At 36.5% G+C, this 19,883-nt stretch overlaps 1 protein-coding gene across 3 annotated transcripts in view; it reads right to left on the bottom strand.

Moving 5' to 3' along the window:
* Nucleotides 1–19,883, bottom strand: part of AKT3 (AKT serine/threonine kinase 3) — a 142,887-nt gene that overhangs the window by 36,110 nt on the left and 86,894 nt on the right. For all 3 annotated transcript variants that reach the window (XM_071739107.1, XM_071739106.1, XM_071739108.1), the window contains exons 4-8: nt 16,290–16,401; nt 15,434–15,578; nt 9,939–10,070; nt 5,235–5,300; nt 4,483–4,551 (exon numbers count right to left, since the gene is read on the bottom strand). In XM_071739107.1, the coding sequence (XP_071595208.1) occupies nt 4,483–4,551; nt 5,235–5,300; nt 9,939–10,070; nt 15,434–15,578; nt 16,290–16,401 (524 nt within the window). The remainder of the gene's footprint in view (nt 1–4,482; nt 4,552–5,234; nt 5,301–9,938; nt 10,071–15,433; nt 15,579–16,289; nt 16,402–19,883) is intronic.

Below are 19,883 nucleotides of genomic sequence, written 5' to 3' on the forward strand. Positions count from 1 at the left end.
CCAGCTAGAAACAACTGGAAATAGTTCTGTTTGCCAAAGAGACTGAGTTCCCAAGTCAGTTTGGTTTAATATTATATATGACACTACAGTCATTCTTCATAAGCAGTCTTCATATTATTATACCACTTAGCAGACTTGTCATCAAACCATACATCCTAATTTTGAATGAAGAATGTGTAATTAGATATAAAAGTTCATGTTAAAAGCAAATTCAGAAACTAAGATACATGTTAAAGGTACTAAACCAAACTCTAAAATTATAATAGAATTAGTAAAATTACAGCATTATTTTCAGCTATTTAGCTGGTTCACTGGTTTGGAATAATTATTTCACCAGGCTCTATTTACAGTCGTCAGGACATGAAGATTAGATTTATTAAGTCAGAGAAGAAAAAGAAGAAATCTGATTCAAGACTATGAAAAAAGCTTCCAACATTTGCACTACTTATTGATTTACAGTTATTAAATATGTGCTATAACGTCACTGGAACTGCAATAGAAATAGCTTTGGCACAAAGAAAGCAACCTTGCACACAAAATTTTTGATGGCATACATGAGGGTGCTATAGTTACAGTGAGGATTTTAGATATAAATTTCCTGGCATGTCTTTATTTAAAAACTGAACAACAATGTTGCCATGGGGTTTTTTCCTAATAAAAAAATGTAATGGAAAAATTTTAACAAATAAAAACAAAGACCAAACACAAAAGTATACTCAACTTCAGATGCAAGCATGCCAAATACATAAAAGACACCACCTTACAGCCATTGAGATGTGTAACGTTTACACATGCTGGTGACCTGTCTGGCATGTTTAAAGTTATATGACTGGCTCCTGCTGTTGTATATTGGGTTTCCTCAGCTCTGCAGTTAAATGCATTTTATCTTTGACAGCTGATTTGACTCTTTCATAAAGAATTTAAAGTTGCAGTCTTGAAATTTTGAGTTATTTGTTAATTGTTTTAGACTTTATACCACTTCTAGATACATTCTATAGCCAAATAAATATAGCACCCTTATTATGGACTATCATAATTTCAGGCTAAGGAATATGTTCCCATTTACTTAAGAGTTTAGGAAAACAAAACAGGACACAAAATAAAAAAGATAAAGCTTAACAACAGTATTCAGTTATTTTTCATTAGGTAGATTGAAAATCCTCTGTCGTCTTTTTCTAGATACTAATAGTGCTTTTTCAATTAAAACAAACCATTTAGTTCTCTCTTGCCTAATGAACTCAAGTAAGAGCTGTGGGGAAAAAAAGGCTGAGTGGAACAGAGATTCAAAATTGTGGTGTGGAGAAACCATCTGAATAAATTTTTTAGTCTAATGTTATTATACAGATAATTACTGATTAAGTTTGTTACAAAACAAAGAATTTTGAATTATCCTGCAAGTGCAAAGCAAGGAAGTTAATCAACTTATTAGTCACCTGAATCAGTGTATTCTGCAGAGTAATGTATGTAATAGATTTTATTCTGAAAGCTTTTTAACCTTTAAAGCAAAATGCTGGAAATAAAAAAAAAATGGGAAAAAATACACCCCACAATTATTCCCCAGCAATAAGGGCCATTCATAGGGTATAATTCTTTGTACCACGGTATAAAAAAGTCTGTGTGGCTTGAGAGTTGGGAGAACACTCTAATGTACTACAAACATGCTTCAGTCACATAGTACTCAACATTATATAGGCTACAAAATCAAGGCAAATCAATACTAGCAGGAAACCCATCAATATGGCCTTAGACCTTGCTTTCAAAAACTTCATAGGATGAGGACAGCAAAAGATGTACAAAAATGAAGGGCATTTCTTTTCTTTAAACCAGGCCTGTGTTTGTCTCTACATATTGATAGTTTTATTTATTTTATAATAGTTAGTTATAAATAGATAAAATAGATAGTTTTATATAATAGATAGTTTTATTTATTTTATAGCATGACAAAGGGGGTAAATCTACTTTTCTAAAGAAAATACTTTATTACCATATTTCTAAAGCAGTAAACAAACAAAAGGGAAAGACCAAAATAATGTTCTAACAATATGCAGTATTGCATAAATAAACTGTGTTCTTTGCCTTGGTTCAAAAGATAGAATATTCATGGAAATACTATAAAATAACACACACATAAAATATGCCATTTCACAGTCCTGACAATGGAATTTGGTCATCTCAACTAAATCAGATGAGTATTTTTTAATAAAATCAAATTTTAGTGTCCTACTGTTACTTTACTGTAACCACTTCAGTATAACAAAGGTATTGAGAAGATATCACAATGTTAGAAATACCCTTCTAGCTCTATATCTCAACAGTTTATAATCAATAGCTACTGCTAAACATTTCATCCATGGAGTCCAACAGCAACACAAAAAATGTCAAGCTTTCAGTCCACAACAAATATCTCAAGACTAAGCCCTTAAGCAGCAGCAGATTAACTGTAAAAGCTGTCAGTGCAATAAAAACATCTTCAGTATTTCTGTATGAATAACATGCTTGAAGAAAATCCTTTATGTTCTGCTTTAATGTATTTACCTATAGAATATGCTTTTTTTTTAAATGAAGTCAAAAGATAATTCTATATCGTAATACTTTGTACAACGTAAAAAAGCACAGACATAAACCAGTAAAACTGATGTAGTTACGTTTTCATTATAACATGGTCCCTTTAGTAACTGAGCCTAACTAGGTAATATAAGGCAAAGATAAATTGCTACTGTTCTGGTGGGATATTAAATTCAACATGGATCTAGATTTGTAACAGGTACAGAAGATTCTTACTTAGAATAATTTTAACAGAATTTTTTCTCCTTCCGAATTAAATACCTTCCATGCCTGTTTTCCATCCTAACCACAGGAAGAGACTGAAGACTCCTAATATTGGCTACACTTTTTATTTCTGTATCAGGGCAGACACCTAAATTGTGACATTTTCTTGTTTTCACCTGGAGAGTCAAGAGTTTGGATAAAAATTTTAATAACTCCTTTATTTGGAGGACTGTTTGGGTAATGTGCTCCTGAAAAACACAACCCATGAAAATTCTGAAGCAACTGACTCGGGCACGACTGTTTAACTAAAAAGAAAGCTTTAATCTGAAGGAATCTAGAACAGAAACACACTGAAGGTAATACAGCTCTGGAGAGAATGAAAAGCAACATGGTATTGCTCCAGTCAATTTCCCAATGGAAGCTAACAATTAAAAGATGAGTTTTCAACACCTCCACCAATGAAACTTCCTTGGAATACCAAGGGTACAGTAGAGGGAAGCAGCAATAGAAAAAGTATGTGTACTATATAGGAGATAAGCTTACAAACTACAATTTCAATACTATGTCAATGTCAAATGAGCCAGGTGAGGGTCCAGAAGAAGGCTGTTACCCCATTACTGCTGAGGGACATTTTTGTGTCTAGTTCACCTGGCCAAAACAGTTCAACACCTGACACGTCCAGAACTGGGTTAATATACATGGAGTTAAATAAGACACCCTCCCATATGAAAACTCTATAGCACCATGTATAGTAGCCATGGCTAGTAGAGGATGGCCTTGATGTGTATAGTTAGGATGTAGATGGGCCCCAGACTGAGTCCAGAAACTGCCAGAGCAATGAATGCAAGGAAGGCACTCTGGGGTGCTCAAGAAGGTAGTATTCTTGTAGGAGAACATCTCAAAAGGACAATGCAAAACATGGTTAACATGCTGCAAAAATTCCCAAACAGTTTGCTAACAAAAAAAGAGAGTGGAAACACTTAGTCATTTAACATTATTACACAGCATATAGTAGACAAAATAAGGGAAACCCTCTAGTTCATGTTGTAATGAGACAGCCCGAATAGCAATCAGCACCTTGAAAGGTAGATAAAAGCCCTCTTCTCAGATTGCAATTCTCTTTAATTCCATTTGATGGGTATTGTTTTTGATATTCCATTCCTCATTAAAGAGCTGGACAACAGTAATGGCTTAAAGGCTAATGAGGCTGTAACGAGTTTATCAACTTAAGCTGAAATTTGCAGAGTACACAGCAAGTGAAGAGGACAGAAGTAATGAAAAATAAAAACACTCCACTCCTTTCTCCTAAGTATTTGCAATGGCTATACCAAAGAAGTGAGCACGTATCCCACAGTAAGACAAAAGCAACATTATTTTTCCTTGTTTGCATTGGATTATGACCATTTTATTTCAGAACATGATATAATATACTTGAAGAAAAAAATATTTGTAATTATTTCTCTACCATGAAATTATCTTTTAAGATACAAGTCTAATTTTTCAACAATAGGACTGCTTTCAACAGCACAGCTATAGAACAGATCTATATCTTTAAAATGAAACAATTTTTTAAATGTGAAAAAAAAAAAAAAATTAAAAAGAAAACCTGCAAAGGTACTAGAAAGTAGAAAAAGAAGGAAAAATCTATTGCTTACAGTGGTACCCAGTGACAGCACTACCATTACAAGCACAGAACATCTTTTTCAAACTTACCTCTCCTCCGTTAACATACTCCATCACAAAACACAAACGATCCTTTGTCTGGAAGGAATATTTCAAGGACTTGCAAAGAAAACAGCAAAACCAAACCAATTATCATCTTGTATTAACCCAATTTCTTGCACTTAAACTGTAACAAAATTTAGTTTTATCCTCTCAAGCAGATAATTCTGATTAGGTGAGAACTTTCAGAGTAATTTGATTTTGCTTGGAAAAATGATACCACAAAAAATCTACAGATACAGGACTGGCATAAAAAGAAACAAAATGCAGTAGAACTACACGTAAAAAATCATATGGAGACTCATGTGACTCATAGTGCATGTCTCCTTAAAATATTTATTAAATAATATCAGAAAGATAAAATGATACAACTGCAGTGAGTTTGTTGCATGATTTGACTGGAATTGCACCTGCTTACATTTACGCTATAAGAAACTTTTTGTTATAATAACGTTTAGTTTAAGTAGTGTTCACATACAAAAACCATAAAAATTGCACAACAGATACACTCTACAAATAATTTGTTTTCAGTGAAGTTAGTTTTACAAAATCATTAGAAACTTTCTGAACTCCTAAATATATATTCTCATAAAGAATATCATATGAGCCCAATAGCTGCTACTAGTTTAAAAATCAACATGAGAAAGGCTTTGAAATTTGTTTCTCCATTATATCCATAATGGAACATCCTTCATGCTGAAAATTACCTGCTAATGTACTTAAAACTAATTTTTAATACTTACTGTTAAAAAAGGGTGTCTGGTATTTTTTAATACTCTGCTTTCTGTAAGTGTATGAGCCACTTCATCCTGAGAAATAAAAAGCAGAAGTAGGTCTGAATTAAGATATAAAACTGTTATTTAATTAATTATGTGGAAAAGGTCAAGACTTCTGAAAAGAGAAAACTAAAGTACCGTTTTGGAAAATGAAAAAACCTGAAAGAAATATGACAAAATTCACATTTTTAAAAATACAGACTTTAAAGTACCTTTAAGCTGGACAAATACAAATTAACGTGTTTTGGTTTGTTTTTTCTTGCTTTAAAATGAAGTCTTTGTCTTTAGACCCAATGCAGAGGAAAAAGAAATTATAATGTTGGATTTGAGAGTTCAAAATATAGTCCTCACAGTTTTGCAGTTCTGGTATGAAGCTTCTGATCAACAGATGTACAGAGAGACTGAATCAATTTGCAAGAAGCATACACAGGTAGTAACTGACGGTAAACTACAAAACCTCATCTCATTTAGTGCAATTTAGCCCAATGTTAAGTAAAGCCAGTTTTTCTGTTTTTAAACATCCATTTGGTTTGACGTTTGTCTCATTTTCCTTTAAAAACATACAGAGATATGAAAACCCCTCCTCATCCCCTCAGTGGAGCAGCACTCCTCTGATGGGCCTGACCTTCCTCCCTGAAGCCTTCTCCATGGATATGGGAGACACTCACACTACCTCTACCCCATGTCCTGACAGATTTTTGAGAAAGGGGAGAGAAACAGCCATGATGCCCTGTCCTTGAGCCTGAAGGAGGATTAAAATGAGCCCTGTGCCAACAGCAGAGAAAGAAACCAGCCTGCTTCCCGCCCTTTCCTGCCCCACTGCCTCTGCAGACCAGGCTCTCCTCACCATCCCTTGGAGCGGCTGCCGGGAGGTAAGGAGAAGCCTGCAGGGTGGCAGAGAGGCCCCAGGGGCAGGGGTATGGCCCCTGACACCACCGGGTTTGCAGAGAGAGGACCTGTGCAGGGCTGAGGGTGGGGGAGGACACCATTGAGAGGGCTTTCCCTGCACTGCCATGGTGAGCAGCTCCCAAGGACTCGGAAGAAAAGCGGAGCATGTGGGAGATTCATCGAAAAAACGAGGCCAGGAGACCAGGAGAGGTGATTCTGCCATTTTGCTCTGCTCTGGTGAGACCTCACCTGGAGTATTGTATCCAGCTCTGGAGCCCTCAGTGCAGGCACGACACGGAGTTGATGGAGTGGGTCCAGAGAAGGGCTATGAAAATTATCAGGGGCATGGAACACCTCTCCTGGGAAGACAAGCTGAGGGAGCTGGGGTTGTTCAGCCTGGAGAAGAGAAGGCTCTGGGGAGACCTAATAGTGACCTTCCAGTACCTGAAGGGGCTACAGGAAGGCTGGAGAGGGACTGTGTGCAGGGACCTGGAGTGATACGATGACTGGCAATGGTTTTAAATTAGAGAAAAGCAGATTTAGATTGGATGTTAGGAAAACATTCTTTACCACGAGGATACTGGAAAAATGGAAGAGGTTGCCCAGGAAGGTGGTTGAGGTCATCCCTGGAGATGTTCAAGGTGAGGCTTGATGAGGCTCTGAGCAAGCTGATCTATTTGAGGGTGTCCCTGCTTACTGCAGGGGGTTGGGTTGGACTGGGTGACATTTAGAGGTCCCTTCTAACCCAAACTATTCCATGATTCTATGTATACACATCCATCTCATACAATTCTATGTGCAATAAATGCCAGGAATTCCCCCATTCCTAGGATGGCAAAGATGAGACCGAAAAAGCCAGAGAGCCACTAGGCTGATTTAAGCAATTTTCTGTGGCACTAAACTGCTGCTAAGCATTATATTATACAGCACTGAAGACTAACTTAAGTGCAACTCAAACTTCAACCATAATCCTGCAGAAGTGAATGTATTTAGTCAGCCTGTACTTTAGTATTGCTACAAATTACACCAATACAACATTATTACACTGCACACACTTACCAGACTATACTCTGAAGTTAAGGTATTATTAAACTAGAAAGTAAACACAGATGTCAGGAGTTTTAAATTAGACTTTAAAAATTGTCAAAATAGAAAGTTAAACAACATCAACAGAAAGATAGGTAATAAATTACTATGCCATTTATCTGAATAGCAGTGCAACACTGAGTGTATACACTGCAACCACATACTGGTAGAAAAACAAAAAACACTTCCAGGAGAAAAGCAACACTGACATTTGTCTTATTTATTTAATTTTAAACCTCAGTGGTTCAACAGACATGTATGGGCCATTAAAAGCTGGCAATGGCCAGTTTTTCTGGCACTGCCTCAGAAATTTGTAATACTGGTAGTATTTCCCTGGTAAGTGTGATATTAATCTGTCATAAAATTTAGGATGAACAGATTTAGTCTCAACTCAGCAGATGCTATACAGCCTTCTAGATACAGCTGTCAACGAACCACTTTTCTGCTTATTATGCTGTTACAGGTACAACCTTCTATAGTGTATTATTTCACATTAGAGGCCAAGTTGGGACTGTAGATCTATTATACCTAGTGACCTTAGCAAAGAGTTAAATGTTAAATCTTCAGAGTTAAATGTTATTGCTAAATCCGCACACTGACTGGGCTAGACAGCGAAGTTCAGACTCAAATCTGCTTTTGTTTTTAGCTTGAGGTGCTGTGGAAAAACTGTTATTTGGTGAATGCAGGGAAGAAAACATGATCACTTCACTTGCAAAGATTTATGCACAGTCTATTTTTTGTTCTTCCATCAGTTTATCAATATACAACCATACTATGAAAAACTTAGAAGGGTACCCTTCGAAACAAAATTTCACTTCTGAGAAACTCAGAGGGAAAGGTGCTTCCATTTTCATCACAGGATTGTGAGCATGTTTCCTCACACAATCTTCTTGATATTCTAGAAACAGTCAGAAAAACAGACCCTGCTCTGCTCTAGGGAGTGTCAGGTTCTGCCCAATCTATCACTGAGCTACCTTCCATTTTCAGATAAGCAGATCAAGGAACAGTCACATCCCTGCAAAAAAATTTCTTAAAAAAAAAAATTTCTCTGGCTTTATGCACACTTCTATGAACAAGAATTTTTGCTCAACACAGACAGACAAAGCTATCCAAGAATCAGTTTCAATCCTTCTAAAAATTCAGTGATGTTGTAGCAGCCAGCAAAGTAAAAGGAAAAAAAACACTAAAATTTAAAACTGTGTTTTTTACTTTATTGATACAAAGAAAGCATGCTAAAATGCTCTAAAGGCTGGAATGGCAGAAATGAGCAGCAGCAGAACAGAAACAAAGAATTCAGCTGTAGGACTCCCCTGATGTCCCATGGTGCCAGGGGTGAGCAGAGTACTGGGTAAGGATGTCAGGGTGGGCCACAGCAAATAGAAACCCTGAGACCCACAAGGCAACCCACAGAGAATTCTGCCATTTGAAAAGTCTTATAAGGAGGGCCATTGAGATGCTCCTTCTCATGCATAATCAGTAGAACTCAGCAGTAATACCCTCTTTTCTTTTTGTATCTCCCAGTTATGAAGAAGAAAAGGGTACTCTCCTGCTGTTAGTCCAAAGTGTATACATGCTGACCAACCCACCACTGCAGATGAGACAGCTGCTAAGGACATCTAGAACTCACAGGTCAGTTTCTTCTCTGCTAAAGACATAAACTGAAGTCTCTCTCCATACACAAGGGCTGCTTTTAATGAAACTTAATGAAATGTAATTGTCTTTGATGTTTCTTTCTCTCTATCAAATTTAGTTGAAACCGATCAACACAATCAAAGGTTACTTGCAGTAGGTGACAGACAGACAAATGAACATAGAAATAGACTTCAAAACTCTCTGAGCCCTGCTTTCATAGGCCACTGGGAAAAGCAGAAAAATCTGAGGATATTTTAAAGGATATGTAAACCACAGTAGTTCCCATTTGCATTGTTTTTATGAATAGTGGTATTGTTAGCCTCAAGCATTCAAAAATCTCAAGTCAGATCCATATTCTTCAGAAATCTCCTTACTTAGTTAACTGGGATTATTTTTAATTGCATCTCATGGTGGTAACAGCATAGAAGTTTCTTGCTCTCAATTTGTTCTGTTCAAGAGGGATTCAAAACTTTAGAAGCACTACAAACAAAACTCAGGGTAGAAGATCTCCAAGTTTACACTTAGGAAAATTATGACCAAGTACAAGAGTTAGTAACATTAAACTAACCAAGTTTATGTATCTGGACAATGCCAGTTTAAACCAGTTCCTTCAGAGAGCAGCTTTAGAATTTCCTTTTCCCTCAAAAGCTGAAAAAAAATTAAATTGTTTGTCCCATGCACAGCCATTTTACCTAACATAGCAGGAACAGAATACATGTCCATCAAATTAATTGCATCTATCTGAATAAATCTGCAGCTTACTTAGAAAATTTTTAGATGTAATGTACCCTACAGTGTACTTTTTTTTATTGTTAAGCTGGACTGCATAATCTTCCTGCCCTGTGAACTTTCTCAGTGCTCCAGCACACTCTAGATTACAAAACACTGAAAAAAGGCAAGCAAAATGGGTACACATACTTTCTAGGTACACTTGTTTTATGAAGATAAAGACATATTTCTATTAAAGTCAGCTACCATCAAAAGTTAAATATCCTTTATGTATTAGATACGGATTGTTCCATTAAAAAAAAAAATATGCAGCATTAAAACTGTAACCATCCATACCTTTGCAATAATGACCTCTTTTTTCAAAATCTTCATAGCATAGTATTTCCCACTGGCCTTCTCTCGGACCAGGATCACTTTGCCAAACGTGCCTTTGCCCAGTAGCTTTAAATAGTCAAAATCATTCATTGTCTATAAGGAGCAAAGAACAGAGATCAGCAAGACTTATGCTACCCAGTTCCAATATGCAAACAAGCACGTGCACAGACAAGGAAATGCTGCTACCAGTATAACAAGAACAGTGTACAAAAATCAGCACACATCCACCATTAAGTTCATATAGTTAACTGTATCCTTAAATCACTAAGGATATCAAACCACTGTTTGATACTGTTACTAGCTCTCTAAAGTCAAGTACTTCACAGTATATTACACACACCTATTTTTACAAAGCATAAAAAGTCTTAGACTATACCAACATTTAATGAATGTTCCACATCTAAGAAAGTTCATCAACTCCCATATCACCAGGAACACAAGAATGTGGCATATCAGTAGGTTTTGCAAACACCAATCACTGCACTATTGGCTTTTTTGATACATACATCATCCTCCCTGTAACACTACACCAGTTAAGACCCCGAAAACAGTCTGCATTAGAGGCAGAAATTTTTGAAAAATTTATTTTTATTACAATTTACAATTTGAAAGCATTTGCATAGCTTTTATACCACAATGAAAAAGAAGAGGTGGAAAGTTTTCTTCTGTCACATGACTCCATCACTGTGACTGCTCAAGGTTCTACTTGTCACCCTAGTTTTGCAGACTAAACACAGTACATCCAAGAGCTGGTTCCACAACAGACAATTTGAGTCCAGCAGGTTTACCAGCTCATCTGGAGTGTCACACATGGGATGAATATGACCAGATGATACAAGATCCCAAAGCAGTTTAGCAGTTTAGCCATTTCCATGGGCATAAAGCTTGAGCCAATAATCACCTTAGTTCTGCCACAGATAGAGGCAGAATCATATCCTCCTCTCATGAGAAAGAATGAAGGGAAATATTTGTTTCTGTAATTATGTATTCCTTTAAGCTCAAGTGCATAATAATATTATTACTGTGCATCTGAAGCTGCTATTCACAGACTGAAAATAATTTATGCAATTGCTTGCTCAGAGTTAGTTTGAAAACTGCTCACATAACTGGTAGAACTGAAGTTCCACCAAACACATTAATGCTGCAGTTCCTCAGCTTTTAAATGCCCAACCCGCAACTTAAAAACTGCAAAACTCCAACAGACTACTTCAGGTAAAACCTGGGTAACTGGATGTTTCAAAGCTTTATTAAAGAGATGCTTTGCATATATCTATTTTCTAGCTATAGAGGCAGGAATTAAATCTTTCTCCCATGTCATGGTTGATTGGCAGCTTCTATGCAAACTGGCCTTGATGAATTCCAGTCATCAAGGACTGGATCACATGTAGAACATCCTGCAGTGACAGATCTTGTTTCGCTGCCAAAATCACCTCACATCAGGAAGAATAAAACAGAATTTACCCCAGTAAGAAATATGAGTGAGATTTCAAAGGCTCAGCATACTTTTTACTTAGAGGAAACTCACTTGACACAAGTCAGTGACCACAGACAAACCCTTAAGTGGTCAGCTTTTCCAAAACTAGTATGATGTGTAACAACTAGTGATGGATGATGTAGTATGTAAAGTTGTGATTCAAACACTATGTGGCTACTAGTACTTAATCAACCAAAGGTAAAACTTCTCAAATTTCACAGTCAGTACTTTGGAAAGTCATCATATACTTCAGCAGGTCTGTGATAACCTTGAAGCAAAAACTTCTCCCTTTGTGCTAGCTGAGGGGAAGCTGACAAAGCCACATGAAAAATCCAAAAGGCATTCAAAACATAATTCAGGCAGAAGATGAGTAATTCAGGGCAGAATCCTCTGTATTTTCAGTCACAAGCTATTGTGTTCAAAGAATGGCCAAAAGCCTTATTGACAAAGAATACTGAGTTAGAGATTTCTAACATCACAAGCAGCTTCAAGGGGTAACTTTTTCCCGTATTTCTGATCTTCTTGGGTGGGTCTGGACTTAGAGGGGAACCATCAGAATAAAACCTGCTCAGAAAAACAGCCCTTTGTCTGCACACACAAGAATCTTGGCTTGCCTCATCATAGACATGGTTTTATGCTAAGGGCAGCAATCCAGTCAAATCGAAAGACTCATTCCCCCAAAATTTGCTTACATAATGTTTACCAAAGCAGCATGAATCTAGCTGCAAGCTCAGTGAAAACAAGTTTAAAAATATACGTATACATATAAGACGAAGGTAACAGGTTTGCAAGATTTTGAGCTGTGGCTTAACAACAGGTTTTAGCAGTAGTGATAGTCCTAAGAATAAAACCTCCTGATGCTCTTATTCTTTAGAACCTTAGCAGAAGGCTTAGAGATGATATGTAGTTCAGGGTAACTCAGAGAGTCTGCCAAAGAACACAAGACCTTGGGAGATAAAAACACAGATGCCATAGCTAAGGGTGTACTGAAAACTGGTGGAAAAATGGAAATACTTCCTATGCATGAAGGATATTGGTAAGCAAGTTTGGAGGCCCCCATAAGATTGGATTCCATCTCTTGGATCATCTTCCCATCTTTTTCATTCCTATCTAACTCTGAGGACTGAATCTTTTTCCTCATTACATTACTTTTTGGTTTCCTCTGAAAAATCTATTCTTTACTCATCCTACATCATGTGAAACAAACAAAGGAAAAACAACGAAGCTACATGAAACTTCATCAACAACAGAACTGTATGATGCTCAGCTTTCTGTAAAACTTATTTACTCCCCTATGGATGATCTGTTCAAAAGAATATAACCTACTACAGTGTCACAATTCCTAGTTTGCACAAAAATTATATTATCACTTGGAGTTTATATCTGACTTTATCAGGAAAAAAATACTTATAAGAAATAGTACTGCAACAAATAAAAACATTTTGCTAAGAATTTCTAGTCCTCCAAATTTTAGTGATGTTATTACTGTAAAACTTAAGTGACACATTGACACCAATAAGACAGATTGAAAACAAAACAAAAAAAAAGAAAGAAAGGAAAAAAAAGGGCTTCTGGTTCTTCCAGATAATTGGGCCAGGGACGTTGCTGTCATGTCTGTTCAAATCAAGTTCCACATCCTAAAGACTGTAACTGTTTTCTTCATAAACCTTTTGCCACCTTTTTAGAGAAGAACATGCCCACTCCTCTCTTGTCTTGTTTCTTAATCTGATTATGCTCTTCTACTCATATGTATGCCATCTGGTGCATGCACAAGCAAAATTCACTGGGCTTAGATGAAAAATCAGGTGACAAAACAAGTTTGTAGGACACATTGTGTAAAAAATCCCTGAAAAGGAATCCAATACCCAAAAAAAAAGCAATAAAAATGCATTAAGTCATTATAATTGAAATGGTTCTGATTATATTGACAACTACAAAAGCTTAAACAGAAGCTTTTCAGAAACATTTGTACAAACCAGAAATGATTGTAAATTTTTTTCCCAATTTCAATTAACATAGAGGGAGTAGTGACAACTCCCCAACATTATGGTCACTTAATATTTCTTATTCCAAAAACTTCTGAGAACTTTTTGCTGAAATCTTCCAACAGTCAACAGTCTGCAGTGGGATTTTGGGTTTTGGCAAAAAAATATCCTTGCTGTCATCAGTATGCTCTTCACTGGCTACAAAACTCCATTGTGCTCTACAGCTATGTGTTGAATATCAGCATTTTTCTTTTCACCTTTGCTTCGTAGAATTTGCTTTTGGCTTGTTGCCAAAGCTGTTAAAATATTCTGCAGCACTTCACATGTACCTTCCCAGCATCTTATTTCAGCATTTCCTAAAGCATGAGCAGCAAGACAAAAACAAAACTGATTTTCCTCCTCCTATTCCCACAGCCCCTTTTGTTCTATGGGCAAAGGTACTGCACTGTGACCACAGCAAGCACACATTCCAAGCACACTACAGACATTATAAAGCATTGATTTTGATACTCCAAAAATGCTTGGGTTTATGCAGTGGGTCTGCATAAAACTAAGACCTAAGTTCTGCATCCACATCTACTAAGTGGATACACAGGTTTGGAACAGTGCTCAGATATTTAACAAACCCAAATCCCTTCCACATAATCACCCTGCCTCTTAGAAAGACTGACACATCTCAAGTGCTCCTTCTGTCTTGCTGCTGCTCACCGTATTTAACCCTGGAGCAGAATCATTAAACATCTCTGCTGCAAGGCTGAAAGTCCAATGCCAACCTGACAATGTACGAATGAGAGTATTGTTACAGCTGCATGTAATTAGTTTTTACCTTTTTTCTAGAGTGGAAAAAGGTTAGAAAATTGCAGACAATGAAACAGCACGAAAGAACAATGTTTGCACTGCAAACTCAAATTCTCAAAAGTTAGGGTAGGATAGAACTAAGATTTCCTATGACACCTTTGTAAGGGCATAGTTTTCATCCACTGATGGTTCTTCTTGAATGATTTTTCTATGATTCTTACTTCATACCGTGCAATGAACAAAACATGCACAATGAGTAAAGACACATATTCACAATTTCTTTTCATTTTTCCATCATTCAAAGGATTCAGTCACATTATTAAAAGACTATTTTGCTCTGTCAGCAGACTTTCTCCATGTTTTCTACAGGTTTCACTTCTAGCTAGAAAGAATTAAGCCAGTCCTATAGAAACAGCTTATTATTTCTCATGCATTTTCAGTGCATTTAGGGAGTCATATAAATTCTGTATAGTAAACAAGACATCCATTTGAATGGACTTCAAGAGTAGTCCATACAGAAACACAAGATGAAATAGAAACACAAAATAATCACCAAATTTTTGTGTGGCACTGGATCTTTAGAAAATGCTCATAGTTGTGTGTTTGTCTTGTTGAGTCTGGAGATACAAGTATGTTATACCCACAAATGTTCTTATTCCTATTTAGAGCAAAAGCTGTGAAGGACTGCAAAAACATAGAACCTTGTTTTTTCTTAATTCGTTGGTATCTAAAGCACAGTTATTTTCCCAGACGGCAAAAAAACAAGGTCATTAATAGCCAAATCCTGCTAACCTGTCTCATGCAAATTATCTAATTAGTAAAGGGTAGTATTTGCATGACAAAGGGGGTAAATCTACTTTTCTAAAGAAAATACTTTATTACCATATTTCTAAAACAGTAAACAAACAAAAGGGAAAGACCAAAATAATGTTCTAACAATATGCAGAATGTTAACATATGCCTGAACAGTTGAACTTTGTTTTTCAGAAGTGCTATATCATATAGCATAACAAACAAACAAAACTATAACAGTTCCATTTTACTGAAATAAAATAACTAAGTACTTTTAATCAACATGTACTAAGTAACCTTAGTATCACTGAAATGGATATAGGAATAATATTCATTTTACACAGCTAAATCCTTCTACAAAAGTTATTTACTTATTAGTTTTACCAGTTATTTTTTAATGCCATTACCTTTCTTTTATGATGGGTTGTTGAAGCATCCATCTCTTCTTCTCCTATATTGTCTATCTGTGAAGTTGGACTACAGTTCATCCTCTCCTCTTCTTGCCTCTGAAGTCTGTCTGCTACAGCCTGGATTGCTTCTGTCCATTCTTCCCTATCATAAACAAGCCAACATCTGTATTAGAAACTCAAAATACATCCCAATAAATGGCTTATAATGGTTTTCACACACTACATTGCTTCAATGGTCAATTCTCATGATAAACAGCAGAAGACTCATATAAGTTATTAACTTCCATGGCCTTCCAAATTCTCTGTTATGTTAAAGGTGGTGATGTTCACCAGCACCAAAATGGATCACTGCATGGTTAATTTCAAGAACTGCAAATGTCCCATTTTGTAAATATATTAAAAGTGAAAACAGTTGTGCCAGGTATAACACAGCTCAGGGCACAGAATGTCATCTCCCAGGCAATACTATTTGATAACTTGTTATTTAAAGAGACTTTTTGGTATTCCCCTTCCCTGCGAGACATTTTCACAGAACAGAAATATTGAATATTCTTCAATATATTGAATATTCTTCAATGAACTGTGCAAAATGTAACACTTCAGAGAGGTATCAAAATGTAGTTTTGGCATATTTGAACACACTCATCCCAACTACTTGCAGGCAATTCTTCCACTAGCTATGTGCTCAGGTATTTCACAGGAGCTGACTTACAAATTCTTCAAATAACTGTTCAGACGTGCTCAGAATGTCACAGCTGCAAGTGCTGATCACTGTGATCACTCTCCCAGCAGAGACTGAGTTGAGGTTTCAACATAAAGAACACAGAAAGTAGAACAAAAGTGAAAGCCTCACCGTTCCTCTGGAGTGTCTACATGGAATGTTCTCTCTATGACAGTGGTCCATTGAAGACATCTGATAATGAATGTGTTCGGCTTTGGTCGCTCTGTTTTCATTAGCTGACATTCTAGAGAAATAAATTATATTGCTTCTTTTATATATTGCCAGTTAACAGGTGAAGAGCAAAGAAAATCACTTAGATAAAATACATATATCTAATGTATACCCATCTGGCATGTATCCAGCACGTAGAAGGAAATATGGAATGGTCATATATGCATAGGCTTGAACAAAAACATAATAATTATAAGGTGAAAAAATTCAGTCAATAGGAATTTATTGGACTTGTGCTGTTGCATATACAAAGAGTGCAATCTCCATTTGCAAACTAGGTCTGTGTCATGAGGGTAAGAAGAGTATTAGGTCTCAGATTGCTCTGGTATGCCAAGGTAACAGCAGTAGCCACAGGCACATTTTTCCATCTGTACCTGGCAAGAGGAATATGACATTTTCCCTTCAATGGTAACCATGCCACAATTGCCCATGCTACTGTCACTTCAGGAGTAGGCCAATTGTAAAACAGCCTAGCTGAGAAAATTCAGATGTTGAAAATAGTTCGATTATTAAACACAAAATAATCACACACACAAGTATTTAATGAAACTGTTCCTAAAATGTAAACATATTGTTTCTTACCCAATTGATTAATTTAGTTTATCTTTTCAGCAGCTATCCCCTTGAACACTATTTTCTCTTTCTTCAGTCTTCCCTGGCCTAAATCAGTTCAAACAGTCTGTCCTCACAGGTTGTGCTTTCACATCCAAGATCTTCCTTGTCACACAATTCTAGACACACAGTAGACTGCCTATTGCTCCTTTGTCACAAGACCAGGACACTGGCAATTCAGGCAATGATTCAATGAGACTGCGATTTTACGATGTAGCATATTGCACTAAACATTGTATCTGCAAAACACTGACCTAATAGAGCTCTTTATTCATGCAAATATATTTAAACATTTCTTTGAAGCTAAAGGTACTCTGTCAAAAGTGTAATTAATTTCCTGCAGTTACCACAAAGTAGACAAACATCACATCTCATGTTCTGGAATGCTGTCTCTTGTTCAGACCTGATTCAGATCAAATGTGTGATCTAAAATGATTTATCATATTCACACATTGAGCAATAATTAATCTGGCAACAGAATTCCTGCTCACTTATGATCCACTGTAGCTTCCTTTGGTAAAGCTATCAGCTACCAGTTGACCCACACCTTTTGCTGATGTAGCTGACTAATCTTTAGCATAAAACCTTGCAATATTCTTGGTGAATTACATTTTATTTATCCCAGTTAATGTCAGCATTTTACAAAAGTCATGTTATTTGACATGTACAGCTTCACATGGTATGCTGTTCTTTCACAGAATTAAATTACATTGGCTTGGTGCATTTTTCCTTCACAAATTCAGGGTCCTGAAACCTCAACTGTCATCTGCAATTTTACAGGAACGCATTTTAAATATTCTCCAAGGAGCTGCATCAGAGCCAGCAAATTTCTGAACACCCAACATACATAAGCACCCTCTACACTACTTCTGCTTTCTCTTTTATGCTTTTGATGCTGGTGCTAATTGTATAAGGTACATACTCATAGCTGACCTTCTGAAATGCAGCTGCATACTGAAAACACATTAAAGGAATTCTCTTTAATATTACTAGCTCATAATGAGCTTAAAGCCTTAGCTTAAGACATTAATTTGTATGCTTGAACACCTAAACAATGTGGGACATGATTATCTATGAAATGGCCTCTGTCTTCATGATATAAGGCCACAGCAAGTATCAGCAGACTTGCTTGTACTGAAATATCCTTAATATACAGGCATGAAAGGACTGGTATCAGAGTGGTGTCTTTTTTATGAAGACACCTTGACTTAAGAACTATCATGGGCACTGTAATTTTTCTATTGGAAAAGGAAAGAAGAAAGAAAAAAAGGGAAAAAGGGCATCTGTTGATAGGATTTTTTTCCTGCAGCTTAGCAGAGTACATCAGAAGCTTGACAGATACATGTATAAAAAAATGAGAGAGGAATTCAGTAAATACTGCACTGCACAAGTGTGTATTCCTTGATACACAATATAAATTATTAGTGAAGTCAGACTGTTTACTGGCCAAGAATATGACATGACATTCAATGAACCTGTGTACACTGTGGAGACTCAAAAGAAGACCAGTAGAAGACCAGCAGAAGACTGCTTTTAAGAACTCAGCTAAGTTTTGGATGGGATGAGAGCCCATTTGCGGAAAAGAGAAAAGAGCTACAGCAGGATGGACACAGGAAGAGGGAACCAAACACAGAAGCTGGAAGAGAAACAAGGATGGCAGAAGCAGATGATGGGAACTTGGGGAGTACAATGAAGCAGAATTTCATAGGACAGTTAACCTAGCTGGGTACAAACATTACTCATGAGATCAAAGAAACCCCCATCTCCAGGGATAAGGCTGAAGTCCAAGGTGTGACCACAGTAACTGTGAGTCTAGGTTTAGCTGGCTATTTGTTTTCTTGACTCCATCAGCTGTAGCAGTAAGGAATGTGTCAGGCTACCTTCACAACAGAAGAGACTAGAAGCATTGTCTGCTCTAGGATTATCTCATCTTACTCCTGACAAAACCATCCTCACATCTTTAATCCTATCACACTTCAATCACGTAGGCTGAAATTTTCTTTGCTGGGTGTCTGCCTAAAGCTGCACACTGCTGGAAAACACTACTTTTGGAGATGAGACTTAAAACTTGGCAAATCAAGACCTTTGATATCCTTTTAGTATTCCTGTGAAAATGCAAGGCATCTGGCCACACTATATGTGGGAGGGATAAGACAATAACAATTACTAAAGCATAAAATAATTTTAAATCTATGCATTGAGTATAATCCAGAGGCTACAGCTCTTTCTCCTGTATTCATAAAGGCTGATCCCATTCCTCAGACAATAAGAAAATGAAACTACCTTGTTAAGGCAAAATCCAGTACAGAATGATGGCATACAGCGAGTTAGTAAGAGATGTTGGGAACAAAAGACTAAAGGATTAAAAGGATAAGAGTGAAAACAGGGAAGACAAAAGACTGGAGCCTGTATGAGAAAGAAAAACTTGGAGGACTGGTGGAGTACAGCTAAACTGAGTAGCTAGTTTAGGAAAATTAAGACAAAAGAAGCTGTCAGGGACGCAAGAGTGAGGTGATTGTGTTGGGACAATCTGAACACAAAAAGGTAAAGAGTAAACATGCAATTAATCTGTACCAACTAAAAAGTACATCCTCCCCAGTGCCTGTAATAGAGTCAAAGATTTTTAATTTACCCATTCATTTTCTGATTGCAAATGCATACAAAAAAATTCATACATTAAAATGAAATTAATTTAAAAAATGAAATTAATTTAAGTTTGCCAACTCAAGCACTAAAACTTCATACTAACAGGATTAAGCCTGCCTATGACTAAACACTATCTATAAAATGGTCTTTATCTATACATATAGCTTACTATACACAGCATAACAGATATGTATACTAGTAGGTACATTATGTAAATCTATATAATAAATAGATTTA

Source organism: Heliangelus exortis, chromosome 3 (genome assembly GCF_036169615.1).
Source record: "Heliangelus exortis chromosome 3, bHelExo1.hap1, whole genome shotgun sequence".
NCBI classification, from domain to species: Eukaryota; Metazoa; Chordata; class Aves; order Apodiformes; family Trochilidae; genus Heliangelus; species Heliangelus exortis.